Below are 18524 nucleotides of genomic sequence, written 5' to 3' on the forward strand. Positions count from 1 at the left end.
ATGCCCACTGACCGCCCTCTCGGCCTGGACAGCTAAGTGGCATCAAAGTTAACGCCCCAAGACTAGGCTCCTCACCTCCCCTCCCCAAACCTGCCCGCCCTGAGCTCCCCCTTACCTGCTGGAATCTTTTCTTAGCCCAGCCGTAGCCCCATCTTGGCTAAACATTAAATCAGATTACGTAGCCTTTTCCTCAAATGCTCCAGGGTGCTCCCCCTCACACACACCCCCAGCTCAATCCAAATACCCAAGCTTGGACCACCTACCCTGGCACCCCAGGCCCTTTGCACATGCCGTTCTGGCTGCCTAGAATGCTTATCCCTGCAGAATCTGTCTGCCTTCCTCCTCTCATCTCCTATTTTAAATTGCAGCCCCCCCCAACCCCTGCCTTATTTTTCCACATTCTGTACATCACCATTTGCCACTTATCTTATTCATTATCTACTGCCCCCTGGAATTGTTCTGTCTGGGTATGGTAGCCACTGCCCACATGAGGCTATTTAAATGCAGATGGAAATTCATTACAATGAAGTGAAAATGTACTCGGTTTCTTGTAGCGCTAGCCCGTCTCATAAGGCTGCTGGCCCCCGTTGTGGATGGCACAGATGTGGCTTGTGTCCACCACTGAGGGAAGTTTTATTGGGAGGCACTGGTCTGGACTGGGGGCTCCATGTGAACAGGGGTTTCTGTCTGATTTGCTTCCTTCCCAGTCCCTGGAGTAGGAAGCCTGGTCTTAGCTGAAGTGTCACCATCTCAGGCCCTTTCCTAAAGCTGTCCCCGCCCCCAACTCATTTCTCCTACTGGTTTCCTTCCCAGCATTTATCACCATCAGGTTACAGTCGATATGAGGCAGTCCTGTTCTGTAAATTTACCCAAACACTGAATCAGTGAACACTGCCCCACTGCTCCGGGGGATACACGGGGTCAGGTTCCTGAGAGCCTCTGGTCACAGCCGATCCATACGTATGTAACCTCATGATGGTACGTGTGTTTCTGCTTAAAGACACTTCGCTTAACATACATTGTTGATTCGTTAACACTGAGCTCACAGCCCACAGCGCTGTAACTCTTGCCTGAACGAAGCTCATCTAACACACGTACTTTTGCCCATAAGGCACATCCTAGCCCTCCTGCACTTAGGACGCTAGCCAGCACTTCAGCTCTACGCTTGGGGCCTGTTTAGATTTTGTGAAACCTGCCACAAAAAGCACAAAAATGCAGGAAAAAAAAGTGGCAGTAATTTGCTGGCTGCCTGGAGAGGCTGCGGGCGGTAGGTGCTTACGGAAATCCTCCTTGAGGTAGCCCCAGCCCGAGATCAGACACTTCTTCCTGGGCGGGAAGACATGCACGGCGGCCGGGAGGCACACGGGCTGCACGTGCCTGCTGAAGGGCAGGGGGCCACGCAGCTCGAGCACCGCCACGTCGAAGTCGGCCGTGTCAGAGTTGTAGAAGGGGTGCGTGATGATCCGGGCCACTCGGGCCCGCACCGTGCTGGCCTCCGAGCCGCTGAGGTAGGTGCTGCCCGCGTAAGCCACCCACTCGGTGGGGTCTTGGAATCTGCAGGGCAGACAAACCCCCGCTCAGAGGCCCACCGAGGATGGGGCCGGAGGGTGAGGAGGGCGAGGCACTCACCCGGCAGGCAAGTGTTAAGGAGGCGCCCCAAAACTCAGCCATCGAGACTAATAATGATATTTTCGGACTTCCCTGGTTTTGCAGTGGTTAAGAATCCACCTGCCAATGCAGGGGACACGGGTTCGAGCCCCGGTCCGGGAAGATCCTACATGCCGCGGAGCGGCTGGGCCCGTGAGCCACAGTTACTAAGCCTGCGCGTCTGAAGCCCGTGCTCCGCAACAAGAGAGGCCGCGACAGTGAGAGGCCCGCGCACCGCGATGAAGAGTGGCCCCCGCTCGCCGCAACTAGAGAAAGCCTGCGCGCAGCAACGAAGACCCAATGCAGCAAATAATAATAATAATATTTTCATGCAGCATTGTCAAAAATCAGAATGATCGCAAAAAAAAAAAAACCCAAAAGAACACTCAAAACATGGTGCACGAATTATCAGTATTTTAAACAAAGACAGGATCCAACAGGGCTGGGATTAGGGTGAGGGCGAGTGAGGCCTTGAATATGGATTGGCTACTAGATAACACTGAGTGGCTGTTTTTAATTTTCTCGGATGTGATAGTGGTATGTGGGTATGTGAGAGGCTCTTTTGTCTATTTGCACAAATGCATGCGGGAGATCCGGAGGCAATGCGTCATGATGTTTTCTACTTAATTTCAAATGGTTTGGCAAAGATATATATGTATGAATGTGTGTGTGAATAATTACAGATGCAGATAGATGGAGAGAGTGGGAGAGAAAACGAATACAGCGAAATAGTAATAACTTTTGAAATCAGATACTGGCATATGGGTGTTTATTGTCCTATTTTTTCATCTTTTCTACTTAAATATATTCATAATAAAATGTTAAGAGAAACGAAATTTAAAATGATAAAAAAGCAACTCTTCTTGCCCTGAATGTCATTGCTTATGTGACCTGTGTCCCCCAGACCGTCACTTCCTGGGGCAGGTTTCCCTGGGATTCCCAGCAGGCTGTTCCATTAGTGACCCTGGGGCAATTCGTAGGTAATAGTTTCCCAGGGGAACCCATGCTTCCTGTTGCCCTGTCCTGTCCCAGAGAACTCCTCAGATGGAAATAACCAAATAGCAATGCCTGGCACTGCCAGAGGCTTCCAGAACCTTCTCCCACCTTTGGTGAGCTCCATTCTGATTGGCCACTCTCACTGTTAAAGATTCTGACCATCATCACAACAAAAAACAACCCAATTCAAAACTGGGCAAAGGGACTTCCCTGGTGGCGTAGTGGTTAAGAATCCGCCGGCCAATGCAGGGGACATGGGTTCAAGCCCTGGTCCAGGAAGATCCCACATGCCGCGGAGCAACGAAGCCCGTGCACCACAACTACTGAGCCTGTGCTCTAGAGCCTGTGAGCCACAACTACTGAAGCCCGTGCACCACAACTACTGAAGCCTGCGTGCTCTAGGGCCTGCATGCTGCAACTACTGAGCCTGTGTGCCGCAGCTACTGAAGGCCACGCGCCTAGAGCCCGTGCTCCGTAACAAGAGAAGCCACCGCAATGAGAAGCCTGCGCGCTGCAACAAAGGGTAGCCCCCGCTCGCCACAACTAGAGAAAGCCTGCACGCAGCAACGAAGACACAACACAGCCAAACAAACAAAAAACACTGGGCACTGCTGCAGAGAAGATGGAGCAATGTCACACCAATGTCACACAAGTGGCCAATAAGCACATGAAAAGACGCTCAAAGTCACTCATCATTAGGGAAATGCAAATCAAAGCCACAGTGAGATATTACTGCACACCCATTAGGATGGCTATTATTAAAAACAAACAAACAAAGTAACAAGTAATGGCCGGGATGTGGAGAGACTGGGAGATCGGCCGAGATGGCGGAGTAGAAAGACCCTGAGCTCACCTCCTCTCAGGAGCACACCCAAATCACAACTACCTGCAGGACCACCATCGATGAAAAAGACTGGAACCTACCAGAAAAGATCTTCTCCAACTAAAGACAGAGAGAAGGAACCACAACAAAACGAGCAGGAAGGGTGGACTCACGATATGATCAAACCCCATGCCCCCTGGTGGGGGACCCAGGAACTGGAGAAGAATTATGTTGCAGGGGTCCTCCCACAGGAGCGAGGGTTCTGAGCCCCGTGTCAGGCTCCCCAGCCTGGGGGGTCCAGCACCAGGAAGAGGCTCCCCCAGAGCATTTGGCTTCGGAGGCCAGCAGAGCTAACCGCAGGAGCCCCACAGGACTGGGGGAAATAGAGGCTTCACTCCTAAAGGACACACAGAGAATCCCACGAGCACTGGGACCCGGGGCAGCAGCAGTAATCTGAGAGAAGGCTGGACCAAACCTAGCTGCTGCTCTCAGAGGCGCAGGCGGGTCGCCCTGGGGACGTAACGTTGGCGGCCCGCCATCTTGGCTCTTTAGTGCGGAGACCCGGCCCCACCCAATAGCCCACAGGCGCTAGTGCTGGGAAGCCCCAGGCCAATCAACTAACTGGGCGGGGACACTGCCCCACCCATCAGCAGACAGGCTGCCTTAGAGCCCCCCTGAGCCCACAGCCCTGCCCACCAGCGGGCCAAGGCCCAGCTCCGCCCACCAGTGGGCGGACACCAGATGCAAGAAAACCAGGATCCCGCATCGCAGGCCAGACCCCTAGCCCTGCCCACCAGTAAGGCAAGGCCACCTTTGGGACGCTCCAGAACCCATACCCAACTGTAGCCGAAACCCGCCCCCTCCCCCCACCACCAACAATGCTCTGAAACGAACTCTGGGATCCCTGGGCCCTGCAGCCAGACTCCAGGAACCAGCTCTGCCTATCAGTAGTCTGGCACTAACCCCAGGATCTGGCTTCACCTGCCAGTGGGTGGGCAACAGCCCCAGAGTCTTCAGGACCCTGACTCTGCCCACCAGCGAGCCAGCACTAGCCCCAGGCCCCCTAGGATCCCACAACCGGCTACCTTGCGACCAAGCCCCGCTAAACCGCAGCCAGCAGCTTCCACAGAAGACAGGGCCTGGCAGCCAACCGAGCCTACCAGACCGCCCACAGAATCAGCCTGCGACAACCGAAGGACCCACGCAGCCCCCTTAGAGGGAACCCCCCAGAGCATGTCGCTTGGGTGATGAGCAGGGAGTGCACTGTGGAGATGCACAGGACGCGTCCTACAGAGGCCACTTCTCCAAGGCTGAGAAACGTAACCAACCTACCACACACATAAAAACACAAACAGCAACTTAGACAAAATGAGGTGACAGAGGAACATGTTCCAGACAAAGGAACAAGATAAAACCCCAGAAGAAGGACTAAGTGAGGTAGAGATAGGCAACCTACCTGAGAAAGAGTTCAGGGTAGGGAGCGTAAAGATTATAATAGAACTCAGGAGAGGAATGGATGCACAGAGTAAGAAGTTAGACATTTTAAACAAAGAGAAAATATAAAGAACAACCAACCAGAGATGAAGAATACAATAACTGAAATGAAACATACAGTAGAAGGAATCCAAAGGAGACTAAATGAGGCAGAAGAACAGATCAGCGAGCTGGAAGACAGAGTAGTGGAAACCACTGCCACCAAACAGAAAAAAGAAAAAAAGAAGGAAAAGAAATGAGGACAGTTTAACGGACACTAGGACAACATCAACCATGCTAATAGTCACATTATAGGGGTCCCAGAAGGAGAAGACAGAGAGAAAGGGCCTGAGAAAATATTTGAAGAGATAACAGCTGAAAACGTCCCTAACTTGGGAAAGGAAACAGTCACCCAAGTCCAGGAAGCATAGAGGGTCCCATACGGGATTAACCCAAATAGTAACAACCAAGACACATCATAATCAAAAAGACAAAAAGTAAAGAGAGAATATTAAAAGCAGCAAGGGAGAAGGAACAAATAACATACAAGGGAACTCCTGTAAGACTATCAGCTGACTTTTCAGCAGAAACTCTGCAGGCCAGAAGGGAGTGGCAGGATGTATTTAAAGTGATGAAAGGGAAAAGCCTACGACCAAGAATACTCTACCCAGCAAGGCTCTTAGCCCCAGGCCCCCTAGGATCCCACAACCGGCTACCTTGCGACCAAGCCCCGCTAAACCGCAGCCAGCAGCTTCCACAGAAGACAGGGCCTGGCAGCCAACCGAGCCTACCAGACCGCCCACAGAATCAGCCTGCGACAACCGAAGGACCCACGCAGCCCCCTTAGAGGGAACCCCCCAGAGCATGTCGCTTGGGTGATGAGCAGGGAGTGCACTGTGGAGATGCACAGGACGCGTCCTACAGAGGCCACTTCTCCAAGGCTGAGAAACGTAACCAACCTACCACACACATAAAAACACAAACAGCAACTTAGACAAAATGAGGTGACAGAGGAACATGTTCCAGACAAAGGAACAAGATAAAACCCCAGAAGAAGGACTAAGTGAGGTAGAGATAGGCAACCTACCTGAGAAAGAGTTCAGGGTAGGGAGCGTAAAGATTATAATAGAACTCAGGAGAGGAATGGATGCACAGAGTAAGAAGTTAGACATTTTAAACAAAGAGAAAATATAAAGAACAACCAACCAGAGATGAAGAATACAATAACTGAAATGAAACATACAGTAGAAGGAATCCAAAGGAGACTAAATGAGGCAGAAGAACAGATCAGCGAGCTGGAAGACAGAGTAGTGGAAACCACTGCCACCAAACAGAAAAAAGAAAAAAAGAAGGAAAAGAAATGAGGACAGTTTAACGGACACTAGGACAACATCAACCATGCTAATAGTCACATTATAGGGGTCCCAGAAGGAGAAGACAGAGAGAAAGGGCCTGAGAAAATATTTGAAGAGATAACAGCTGAAAACGTCCCTAACTTGGGAAAGGAAACAGTCACCCAAGTCCAGGAAGCATAGAGGGTCCCATACGGGATTAACCCAAATAGTAACAACCAAGACACATCATAATCAAAAAGACAAAAAGTAAAGAGAGAATATTAAAAGCAGCAAGGGAGAAGGAACAAATAACATACAAGGGAACTCCTGTAAGACTATCAGCTGACTTTTCAGCAGAAACTCTGCAGGCCAGAAGGGAGTGGCAGGATGTATTTAAAGTGATGAAAGGGAAAAGCCTACGACCAAGAATACTCTACCCAGCAAGGCTCTCATTCAGATTTGATGGAGAGATCAAAAGCTTTACAGACAAGCAAAAGCTGAAAGAACTCAGCACCACCAAACCAGCTTTACAACAAACGTCAAAGGAACTTCTCAAGGATGTGGAGAAATTGGAACCCTTGTGCACTGCTGGTGGGAATGGAAAATGGGGCAGCCACTGTGGAAAACAGGACGGTGTTTCCTCAAAAGGGTAAACACAGAATCACCATATGACCCAGCAATTCCACCTCTGAGTTTATACCCAAAGCAACTGAAAGTAGTGACTCAGACACTTGCACACCCATGTTCACAGCAGCATCATTCACAACAGCCAAAAGGTGGACACCACCCAAGTGTCCGTCGATGGATGAATGAATAAACACATGTCCATCCACACACTGGAATATTATTTGGCCACGAAAGGGAAAGAAGCCGTGACACACACTACAACGTAGATGAACCTTGAGAACAGGTTAAGTGAAATGTCAGTCACAAAAGGACAAGTACTGTCTGATTCCACTCACAGGAGGTCCCTGGAGGGGTCAGATCCACAGAGACAGGAAGTAGATGGTGGAGCCAGGGGCTGGGGGAGGGGCTGGGGAGTCAGGGTTTAAAAGGGACAGAGCTTCAGTTTGGGAGGATGAGAAAGTTCTGGAGATGATGGTGGGGATGGTTTCCCAACAATGTGAGTGTGCCTAATGCCACTGAGCTGTGCGCTTAAAAATGGTAAATTTATGTCATATGTATTTTGCCACAATTTAAAAAAATTAATGCATTCAGATTTAACAAAAAGAAAAGAGAGGGAGGGACTTCCCTGGTGGTCCAGTGGTTAAGAATCTGCCTTCCAATGCAGGGGACATGGGTTCGATCCCTGGTCAGGGAACTAAGATCCCACGTGCCACGGGGCAACTAAACCCACGCGCCACAACTAGAGAGCCCGCACGCCGCAACGAAGAGCCCGCGCTCCGCAACGAAAGTTCCCACGTGCCGCGACTAAGACCCGACACAGCCAAATAAATAAATAAATAAATAAATAATTTTTAAAAAGGAGAGGGAAGGAAGGAGGGAGGGAGGGAAGAAGGAAGGAAATAAGTAAGTTCCAAGGGGCTCTGAAGACACCCAGGAAAGGTGGCATTCCCAGAGTGGAAGGTAGGTGGGATACAGGGGTGGGGTGGGCGCTGAGCCCTCGGGGACGTGGACTCACTCATTGAAGCAGTGGGCAGCAGACACCAGCCACCTGGCGCCAATGATGGCGGCCCCACAGAAGTGTTCGTTGTTTTCTCGGAGGCTGACTTGCCATGGGAACTCCCCCGGGGATGCCTCCACACCGCCCACAATCCTGCCGGCTGTCCTCCAGCCAGGCTGCAAACCACAGTCTGCAAGACAGAGATCACTATCCAGGACCCCAGGAAGGCAGGAGTGTGGCCACGTTCCTGGCACGTCTGTCTGCAGTCTGTTGTCCCCATGGCCCCCGCATTCAAAGAATGCCAAAGATACCAGCAAACCACCAGAAGCTGGGAGACCACATGGACCAGATCCTCCCTCACGGCCTCAGAAGGAACCGACCCTGCCGACACCTTGATCTCAGACTTCTAGCCTCCAGAGCTGGGAGAGAATACATTTCTGTTGTTTAATCCACTCAGCTTGAGGTCCTTTGATTCAGCAGCTCTAGGACAATCATACCCTAAAGTTAACTATATGGATGCTACGTACCTACGTGACCAACCCCCAACACAAACCCTGGACACCAAGCCTTGGGTGAGCTCCCCTGGTTGGAAATACTTTGTGTGTGTTGTCACATATGGTGCTGGGAGAATGCGTTAAGTGCTGTCTACATGACTCCACTGGGAGAGGATAATTGGAAGCTTGCTTGAGCCTGGTCTCTCCTGGACTTTGCACCTTTTGCTTTGCTGATTTTCATCTGTACTGTAATAAGCTATAACTACGTATATAACAGCTTTACTGAGTTCTGTGACTCCTTCTCGTGAATCACTGAATCTGAAGGAGTCTTGGGGACCCCCCGACCACACCTGCCAATTTCAATCAACCTCTATATCATCCTCCACAGCCAGGTACCAGACACTATGAATGTCTCCCTCACCAGGTATTTTGCAAGTTTCAAAATCTTTATATGCCCATCTTTTCATAGGATGCCGTGTCTATTTATTTAGTCTGCTTTTATGTCCTTCAGCAATGGTTTGTAATTCTATATAGTTATTATTATATACAGGATACGTGTTTATTTTGTGTTGCTATTAATCAAGAGTGTGATTTTTTCCATTATATCTTCTAACCTGTTTTTAATTGTATAAAGCAAAACAAGAGTTTTTATGTATTAGTATTTATCTTATCTTCCCCTTATTGTTGAACTGTCTTATTTTTCTGATATCCTTTTAATTTATTGATTCATTTAGATAATCAAATTCAAATTATGACAGTTTTCCTTCTTCCTTTCCAATAATTAAACCACTGTTCTCACCTTACTGCATGGGCTAGCATTGCTAGAAAAATGATGACTACTCTTACAGCATTTCAACTGTAATTTTCCCTTGCTCAAATGCTTCTGGTGACTCCCCACTACCTATAGGACAGACCCCCAGTTCCTGGCATTCAAGGCTTCCCACGGTTTGACCCGATTTTTTTCTCCTTCTCACCCGAGGCTCTCCACTCCACACACCTCAAGGTTTCCCTTCTCTGCTTGCTGCTCATGTTTCCTGTCATATCACCGGTGCCCACTCCCTTTCTCTGCCCAGCTCCAGTGAATGTCAGGACCACGTGTCTGTGTGTGATGGGTACAGTGGGCCAGAGAACCAGCACTTGAACCTGGAAAGGGGACGTAGCCCAGAAAACAGGCCAGACAGGCAGACTGACCACAGTAGGCCTCATCGGAGCCATCAGAGCAGTCCGCTGTGTCATCACACTCCGGGTTCACCTTTGTCACACACTGGCTGTTCCCGCAGGAAAAGGCATTCCCTGGACAGTGACCTGAGGGCAGACAAGAACCGCGTTCCTGACCTCACTCCACCTCTCCCGCCTGCTCTCCACGCGGAAACTCTAGAGCGTGGAAGGCATCTCTTCTCTGCTTCCTTTTCTCTGAATGTTTCTGAAATAATTTTCTCAGAATTAGTACAGAGATGTAACACATGAGAATGCTAGTCAGCACCGGGGCCATGGCTGTGCAACCTAAGCGTATGTGTGCCATGTATGTACTTTTATATTTCTATCAGCCACGTTTTATTTATTTATTTTAATTAATTTATTTTTTGGCTGCGTTGGGTCTTCGTTGCTGCGCGCGGGCTTCCTCTAGTTGCAGCGAGCGGGTGCTAATCTTCGTTGTGGTGCGTGGGCTTCTCATTGTGGTGGCTTCTCTTGCTGTGGAGCACGGGCTCTAGGCACATGGGCTTCAGTAGTTGTGGCACGCGGGCTCAGCAGTTGTGGCTCGCGGGCTATAGAGTGCAGGCTCAGTAGTTGTGGCGCACGGCCTTAGTTGCTCTGCGGCATGTGGGATCTTCCCGGACCAGGGATCGAACCCGTGTCCCCTGCATTGGCAGGCGGATTCTTCACCACTGCACCACCAGGGAAGTCCCGCCATGTTTTTAAAAAGTAAGAAATAGGGGGACTTCCCTGGTGGCTCAGTGGATAAGACTCTGAGCTCCCAGTGCAGGGGGCCCGGGTTAAATCCCTGGTCAGGGAACTAGATCCCACATGCATGCCACAACTAAGAGTTCACAAGCCACAACTAAGGAGCCAGCAAGCCACAACTAACGAGCCCGCCTGCTGCAACTAAGACCTGGTGCAACCAAATAAATTTTTTTAAAGTAATAGGTGAAATTAATTTTTTAAATTTTAATAAAGTACACATAACATAAAATTTGCCACTGAAGTGTAGGTTCACATTTGGGGTCATTCTCTGGGGGGGCCGTCCTGGGCACTGTGGGATACTGAGAAGCACCCCGGCCCCACTCACTGAATGCTAAGAGCACCCCCCATCGTGACAACCACAGATGTCCCCAGACATCACCCTGTGTCCCCTGGGGAGGCAGGATCACCCCTAGTTGGGGACCATTGATGTAAAGCTAAATAAATGTATCTGTAGATGTGTCATGAGCCGTCTGGGAGGAAAGTCACCAAAATAGTAAAAGCAGTGAGATTCCAGGGGATACCTACTCTTTTTTCCCCAAACTGTTTTTTGTCTTTTCTCTGAATAACAACTTTCCATCACTTAAAAACAATACAAAAACAATAATGCCTTCTCTTAATCATGCTTGGCTCGGAATAATTCAAAGTGCCTCATTTTAAATTGTCTGCTCACACAGATTACATTCTTTTTCATATTCTTTTCCATTACAGTTTATCACAGGATATTGAATATAGTTCTCTGTGCTATACAGTAGGACCTTGTTTATCCATCCTATATGTAATAATTTGCATCTGCTAATCCCAAACTCCCAATCCTTCCCTCCCCCAGCCCCCTCCCCCTTGGCAACCACAAGTCTATTCTCTATGTCCATGAGTCTGTTTATGTTTTGTAGATAGGTTCATTTGTGTCATATTTTAGATTTCACATATAAGTGATATTTGTCTTTCTCTGACTTACTTCATTTAGTATGATAATCTCTAGGTCCATCCATGTTGCTTTAAATGGCATTATTTCATCCTTTTTTATGGCTGAGTAGTATTCCATTGCACATATATATACCACATCTTCTTTATCCATTCATCAAAACATACCTGATTTTAAGTCTCTTTCTGTCAGCAGCCCCTTCTGGCTTCCTGCAGCAAAACGGAGAAGAGATATAAGCTCATTTAGCGAGCACTGAGGTTCTTTGACAACATCGTATTGCAAAGCAGTGGTCTGCACTGTCCACCTGGGATCCACTTAAATTCTGACTTAAATCAGCAAAGATGAAATCAGATGAAATATTCCATTTCTCACGATAAGAGCTCAACAGCCGCATGGGGCAGGTGGCTGCCAGAGTGTATGGCGCCGACCCAAAACATTTCCATCCCCGCAGAAAGCTCTCTTAGTGCTGGCGAGGTTACTGAGACTCACTGAGTGTGTCAGGAGTGGTGGAGAGGGGACTGTAAATGTCCTGCAGGGCAAGGTCAAGGCAACAATTTTAAAATCTGAGCAGGGCTTCCCTGGTGGCACAGCGGTTGAGAGTCTGCCTGCCGATGCAGGGGACACGGGTTCGTGCCCCCGTCCGGGAAGATCCCACATGCCGCGGAGCGGCTGTGCCCGTGAGCCATGGCCGCTGGGCCTGCGCGTCCGGAGCCTGTGCTCCGCAACGGGAGAGGCCACAACGGTGAGAGGCCCGTGTACCGCAAAAAAAAAAACCCAAAAACTGAGCAGTCTGACCTCATGCCTGGCTCTCAAATCACAACGCACAGCAATCTTAGAATTTTAGAGCATAACATTTACCCTTATTTCTATACCAGGGGCCAGGCACCAAATCCGGCCCACCACTTGTTTTTGTAAATAAAGTTTTATCGATACACAGTGGTGTCCGTTTGTTTATATAGTGTCTGCTGCTTTTGTGCTATAATAGCTGGGTTGAGTCATCTGGACAGAGACCCAATGGGTAGCCAAGATGAAAATATTTATAGGTTGCCCCCCGCTGGTCTAGACCATAGAGGGTAAAGCAATGGGTATATGTTTCCTTGTCACCGAGAGGGGCGACTATGGAAAACCTCAAGTTTAATGCAACTTTCACTTGGCTCCCCTTCCCCAGCATGTCCCTCCCAACGTCTCCCTGTCTCTGGGGCCACTTGCCTGTGAGCTGGGCAGACACGATGGTGCCATACGGGGCCAGGGGGATGCCGCGGCCCTGCAGCCTCTCTCGGAGTCCCCGCCGCAGCAGCTCCTCCTCCAGGCCTGGGCTCGGCGTCCGCAGGGCCGGCTGCATAAAGTGCAGCCGAAAACGCACCAGGATGCTGGCGTTGCCCTCCCTGCGGGGAGGACACTGGCCCTTGAGAGGGAGGGCGCCTCTCGGCTGGAATCTTCTGCAATCTCTCGGGCAACCACCAAGCTTCCTCCACCTCCAAGGAGGCCCCAACTCACCAGTAACTGAGCACCCTGCAGCCCACACAGCTGGCCTCCAACTCTGTCTCCCGAAAGCTGCTGACAAACTACAACGGAAACAACAGTAGCGAATGTGAGACCCTGCGGAGACTCCCCGCGGGGAGAGCTGGGAAGGGGGTGGAAAAGCATCTCCTCTTCAACTCCATGTGTGCGGCCAACTCACAGAACTAAGGGACGGGAGAGGCATCTCGAAGTCGTGCCTATGAAAATATAGCTCCGCCAACAGATGATGGAGAAACCCCACGTGCTTCCTCCACACACGGGAGCATCACTCAGCCATGAAAAGAGGTGAAGCCCTGACACTAGCTGCAACGTGGACGGACCCTGCAAACACAATGCTCAGTGAGAGAAGCCAGACACAGAAGGACACACAGAGTGTGATTCCATTGATGGGAAACGTCCAGAACAGACAGATCCGCAGACACAGAGCGTGGGTTCATGGCTGTCAGGGGCTGAGGGAGAGGGGGAGGGGGTGACTGCTGATGAGGGTGGGGTTTCCTTTTTGGGTGATGGAAGGTTCTGGAATTAGAGGTGATGGTTGCACAGCTCTGTGAATGTACTAAATGCCACTGAATCAGTCACTTTAAAAGTGGATAATTTTAGGGAATTCCCTGGCAGTCCAGTGGTTAGGACTCGGTGCTTTCACTGCCGGGGGCCCGGGTTCAATCCCAGGTTGAGAAACTAAGATCCATCCCACAAGCTACACAGCGTGGCCAAAAGAAAAAAATAATAATAAAGAAAAGGATAATTTTATGTTATGTGAATTTTACATTAAAAAATAAAATTCTGTGGCTGAGCCCACTTTGTGCAAGCAGATGCTATCAGGAAGGTCCTTGTCCTTCATGTGCTGTTAGGGTGACCACTGTCCGCGTCTCCTAGGACTGTCTCGGTTTGGGCACCGAAGGGCCCACATCTCTCCCCTCGGCAGCTCACGTCACCCACGCACTGGGTGACCACGTAACCCCGTTTATCTGCTCTCCCAATGTAGTCACTGACAGCGTCCCTGTCCCCTGGCAGAATGTCCTGCTTAGGTGCTAAATCCTATGGTCACCATCCTTGCTCCCTAAACACACGTGATGCACGGTCACGCCTGTTCATTCACCCGTCTAAAACACCCTTAATCCAATTTGCTTCTCTGAACCGCACCCTCTGAGTCCACATCCCCACTGCCCACACCCAGGCCTGCACTGTCCTGTAGAACATTCCACAAATTTCCAAAATGTTCTACACCTGCCTCGCCCCATATGGCAGCCGCAGGCCATATGTAGAAACTGAGCATTTGAAATGTGGCTGGTGCCACAGAAGAACTGATTTTCGCATTTTGTTCAATTTTAATTAATTCATGCTTCAATTTCAAAACGGATACTTGATTCAGTCACTGGAAAATTCTTAAGTATATTTGGAGCATCTTGGGTCTGGAAATGTTACAAATTCTAAATATGGATGGAGTTTTCCCAGTGGAAGCTCAGTATCCACCCTGAGATGTGAGTGTAAAAGACACACCAGGCTTGGGGGACTTCCCTGGTGACGCAGTGGTTAAGAATCCACCTGCCAATGCAGGGGACACGGGTTCAACAGCTACTGAAGCCTGTGCTCCTAGAGCCCGTGCTCTGCAACGAGAAGCCACCGCAATGAGAAGCCCGCGCACCGCAACTAGAGAAAGCCCACTTGCAGCAACGAAGATACAAAGCAGCCAAAAAATAAATAAACTTTAAAAAAAAAAAGACACACCAGGTTTGGAAGCCTCAATCCAAAGGAAAGAATGTAAAATATCTCATTAATACCTGCTTTATATAGGTTGATGACATGTTGAAATGATAACATTTTGGATATTCTGGGTTAAATAAAATGTATTATTATTATTATTTTTTTGTGGTACGCAGGCCTCTCACTGCTGTGGCCTCTCCCGTTGCGGAGCACAGCCTCCGGACGCGACCTGTTTCTTTTTCCTTTTTTTTAAATAAAAGTGGCTACCAGAAAATGTTAAATTACACATGGGGCTTCTGTTACATTTCTACTGGACCATGCTGCTTTAAGATACAGGATTGAGATTAGCAATACGGCCCATGTGCTGAATTAGAATCATTGCCTGTTTTTGCACAGATCATGGACAAGAATGGTTTTTACATTTTTTTTAAATAAATTTATTTATTTTATTTTTGGCTGCGTTGGGTCTTCGTTGCTGCATGCGGGCTTTCTCTAGTTGCGGTGAGAGGCGTTTACTCTTCGTTGCGATGCACGGGCTTCTCATTGTGGTGGCTTCTCTTGTTGCGGAGCATGGGCTCTAGGTGCACAGGCTTCAGTAGTCGTGGCTCGAGGGTTCTAGAGCGCAGCCTCAGTAGTTGCAGCGCACGGGCTTAGTTGCTCCGCGGCATGTGGGATCTTCCCGGACCAGGGCTCGAACCCGTGTCCCCTGCATTGGCAGGCAGATTCTTAACCACTGTGCCACCAGGGAAGCCCCTGGTTTTTACATTTTTAAATGTAAAAAAAAAACAAAAGAAAAATATTTCGTGGTGCATGAAAATGGCATGAAATGCAAATTTCAGTGTCCATAAATAAAGGTTTATTGGCACACAGCCACACCCACTCATCCATGTCATCTATGGCGGCTTTCAGGCTACAACACAAGGCCCAGCCGTCAAGACAGACTCTCTGGCTCCCAAAAGCCAAAAATATTGACCATCTGGCCTTATTACGGGGAAAGTTTGCTGACTCCTGGTCTAGATGATGGTGACTCCTAACTGTCCCCCTGCTTCTCTCACATCTTATCACACATTTAAAATGAATCGTTAGGGCTTCCCTGGTGGCACAGTGGTTGAGAATCCGCCTGCCGATGCAGGGGACATGGGTTCATGCCCCGGTCCGGGAGGATCCCACATGCCGCGGAGCGGCTGGGCCCGTGAGCCATGGCCGCTGGGCCCATGAGCCACGGCCGCTGAGCCTGCACGTCCGGAGCCTGTGCTCTGCAACGGGAGAGGCCACAGCAGTGAGAGGCCCGCGTACCGCAAAAAAAAAAAAAAAAAAAAATCGTTACCTAGTCACCTTTCTCTTTCCCTTAGGATAAAATTTTAAACAATGTTTCAAAAGTCATCTACTATAAAAACTCACCTTTTACAAGTGTACAATTAGATGGGTTTTAGTATCTTCACAGAGTTGTACAACCTCATCACAATTTTAAAACATTCTCATGACCCCAAATGAAGCCCCGTCCCCATGAGCAGTCAGTCCCCATCCCCCTCCCCAGCCCCTGACAACGAGGAATCCACTCTCTGTGTCTGTGGATCTGCCTGTTCTGGACGTTTCCCATCAGTGGAATCACACCCTGTGTGTCCTTCTGTGTCTGGCTTCTCTCACTGAGCGTCGCGTTCTCAGGGTCCGTCCACGCTGTAGCGAGTGTCGGGGCTTCACCCCTTTTCATGAATGAGTGATGCTCCCGTGTGGGGAGGGACCACAGTTGTTTATCCATCCTCTGTTGATGGCCATTTGGGTTGCTTTCACTTTGGGGCTGTTATGAATCTCGCTGCCATGAACATTCATGTACAAGCTTCTGTGTGGACTCACAGTTTTGTTTCTCTGGGGCAGACACCCAGGAGCGGAATTGCTGGGTCAGATAGTAACTCCATTTTTAACCTTTGGAGAAACTGCCAGACTGTTTTCCACAGTGGCTGCCCCTTTTCATATATCCACCAGCTGCATAGGAGGGTTCTGATTTCTCTACCGAAATGCAGTTTACAACCTATCAACGTGGCCTACGGATCCTGCAGCTTTCAGTTCCCATCGAATGCTACCCTCCCCTGTATTCTGGAATGCATCAGCCCTGCCCTGTTCACCCCATGGGGACCCCTCCCTACCTCAGAGGCTGCCTGGGCCTCCCATTGCTCTGCTGCCTCAGTCAGAGCCCCTGGCCTCCCACTTGCCCCCGCCCCCGGCTCCCAGAACCCTCACCAGCGTTTCCAGAGTTGGCGTCAGTGTGCGGTAATAGTCTGAGGTCTCCTGCTGCAAGCTGGGGGCAAACCGGATCCCTCGCAGCTCGGCTGTGTGCTCCACATTGACACCCTGTGTAGAGAGGGAGGCTGCGGACAAGACCAGGGCCCCGTGAGAGCGCCCACCTGCAGGGGCAGGGCTCAGCCAAGCCGGCCTCCAAGGCCCCCCATCACCCTGGGGCGGTCACCCCCAACAAACGGGGGGTGGGCTGACTTCCCGGGGGTTGAGTGATTATTAACAGTGCTCCCTGATCAGCTCTCACCCATCACCCACCCAAAGGCCCCCAGGTACACAAAGCCCCAGGCATCCCCAGGTTTCCTTAAGGGGAGGACTGGATCCTAGCCAAAAATGGCTGAAATGGCCTCAGAAGGAAGACCTTCCCTCGACTTTGGGACAATCCCCACCTCCTCCCTGGGAAGGGGCACCAAATACCCCAGGGGCACAGCCCGGGGTACCAGGACCCTCGAACCCCGGCCCATGACACCACCCTCTGAATAATATAGTTTCCAACGGTTGTCAAAAGTACACAACAGCAAAGAAGAACAGTCATAAAGTGTTGTAAAGAATACAACCCTACATGATACATGAAGACACGTGTTTCTAACTGTCGAAAATATGTGAGACTGGCAAAGGGGTCCATCAGTCAAAAATGATCATAATTACAAAATTAAAAGACTAGAAGTAGGGAGTTCTCTGGTGGTCCAGTGTTTAGGACTCAGCGCTTTCATTGCTGGGGCCTGGGTCCAATCCCCGGTCGGGGAACTAAGATCCCACAATCCATGTGGTATGGCCAGAAAAAAAACAAAAAACTTTAAAAAAAATTTTTTTTAATTAAAAAATAGAAGTAGCAGCCACCTACAGTGTGAAAGCTGGCTCCCAGCTCTATTTATTTGACTGGATATTCAACCAGCTCGATATTTGTTTATTCAATAGATAGAACAAATAGTCTAAAGTAATTCTAAAATTGGCTTGTTTTCTCATGCAAGGAACTAAAAAGAAAGAAAACAAGAACCCTGCTGTGTAGACCCATGTGCTTATGTTCTGGGCCCCAAATAAGCCTCATACTTTCCCTCTGAAATAACCATGGGCTCCCAGGCAACTGGAGAAACAGCCCAGCAAGGGCCCGTGTAAAATTTTATACTTCCAAATAAAATTTTGAGCTGTCTGGGAAGGGGACAAATTTGAATTGTAATTTAAAAAGTGTTTTTAAATTTTAAGTGCTTCTTAGAGCCTTCCTCAGTTTCAGAGGTCCTGCTGGAGATTTTATCTACCTGTTATCCCAAAATGTAGCTGTGATTCTAGACTGGAGGTGTGCAACTGTCCTCTGTCTCTCCCTAGCGTGAGGACACATGGACACACGGACAAACGAACACCGCCCCCCACCCCACAGAGCCCAATTTTCATGCACTTCACCCCACAGCCACTAGAGGGCCTCTATCAGCCGTGCCAGGCTCTGAGTTATCCAGATAGTCACAAATATATATATATATTTAAATATATATTATATAATATATATCTTAAATATATTTTTTAAAATACATTTTAAATATATATATATTTAATATATTTTAAAAATATATATAGGGCTTCCCTGGTGGCGCAGTGGTTGCGTGTCCGCCTGCCGATGCAGGGAAACCGGGTTCGCGCCCCGGTTTGGGAGGATGCCACACGCCGCGGAGCGGCTGGGCCCGTGAGCCATGGCCGCTGAGCCTGCGCGTCCGGAGCCTGTGCTCCGTAGCGGGGGGGG

General features: G+C 49.5%; 1 protein-coding gene across 1 annotated transcript in view; it reads right to left on the reverse strand.

Annotated features, from left to right (window-relative positions):
- TMPRSS9 (transmembrane serine protease 9) overlaps positions 1–18524 on the reverse strand; it is a 38887-nt gene that overhangs the window by 18761 nt on the left and 1602 nt on the right. The window contains exons 2-8 of the mRNA XM_028500915.2: positions 16739–16866; positions 12773–12840; positions 12481–12660; positions 11443–11480; positions 9583–9696; positions 7916–8087; positions 1280–1554 (exon numbers count right to left, since the gene is read on the reverse strand). Of these exons, the coding sequence (XP_028356716.1) occupies positions 1280–1554; positions 7916–8087; positions 9583–9696; positions 11443–11480; positions 12481–12660; positions 12773–12840; positions 16739–16866 (975 nt within the window). The remainder of the gene's footprint in view (positions 1–1279; positions 1555–7915; positions 8088–9582; positions 9697–11442; positions 11481–12480; positions 12661–12772; positions 12841–16738; positions 16867–18524) is intronic.

The sequence above is a fragment of the Physeter macrocephalus genome, chromosome 2 (assembly GCF_002837175.3).
Source record: "Physeter macrocephalus isolate SW-GA chromosome 2, ASM283717v5, whole genome shotgun sequence".
In the NCBI taxonomy this organism is placed as follows: Eukaryota; Metazoa; Chordata; class Mammalia; order Artiodactyla; family Physeteridae; genus Physeter; species Physeter macrocephalus.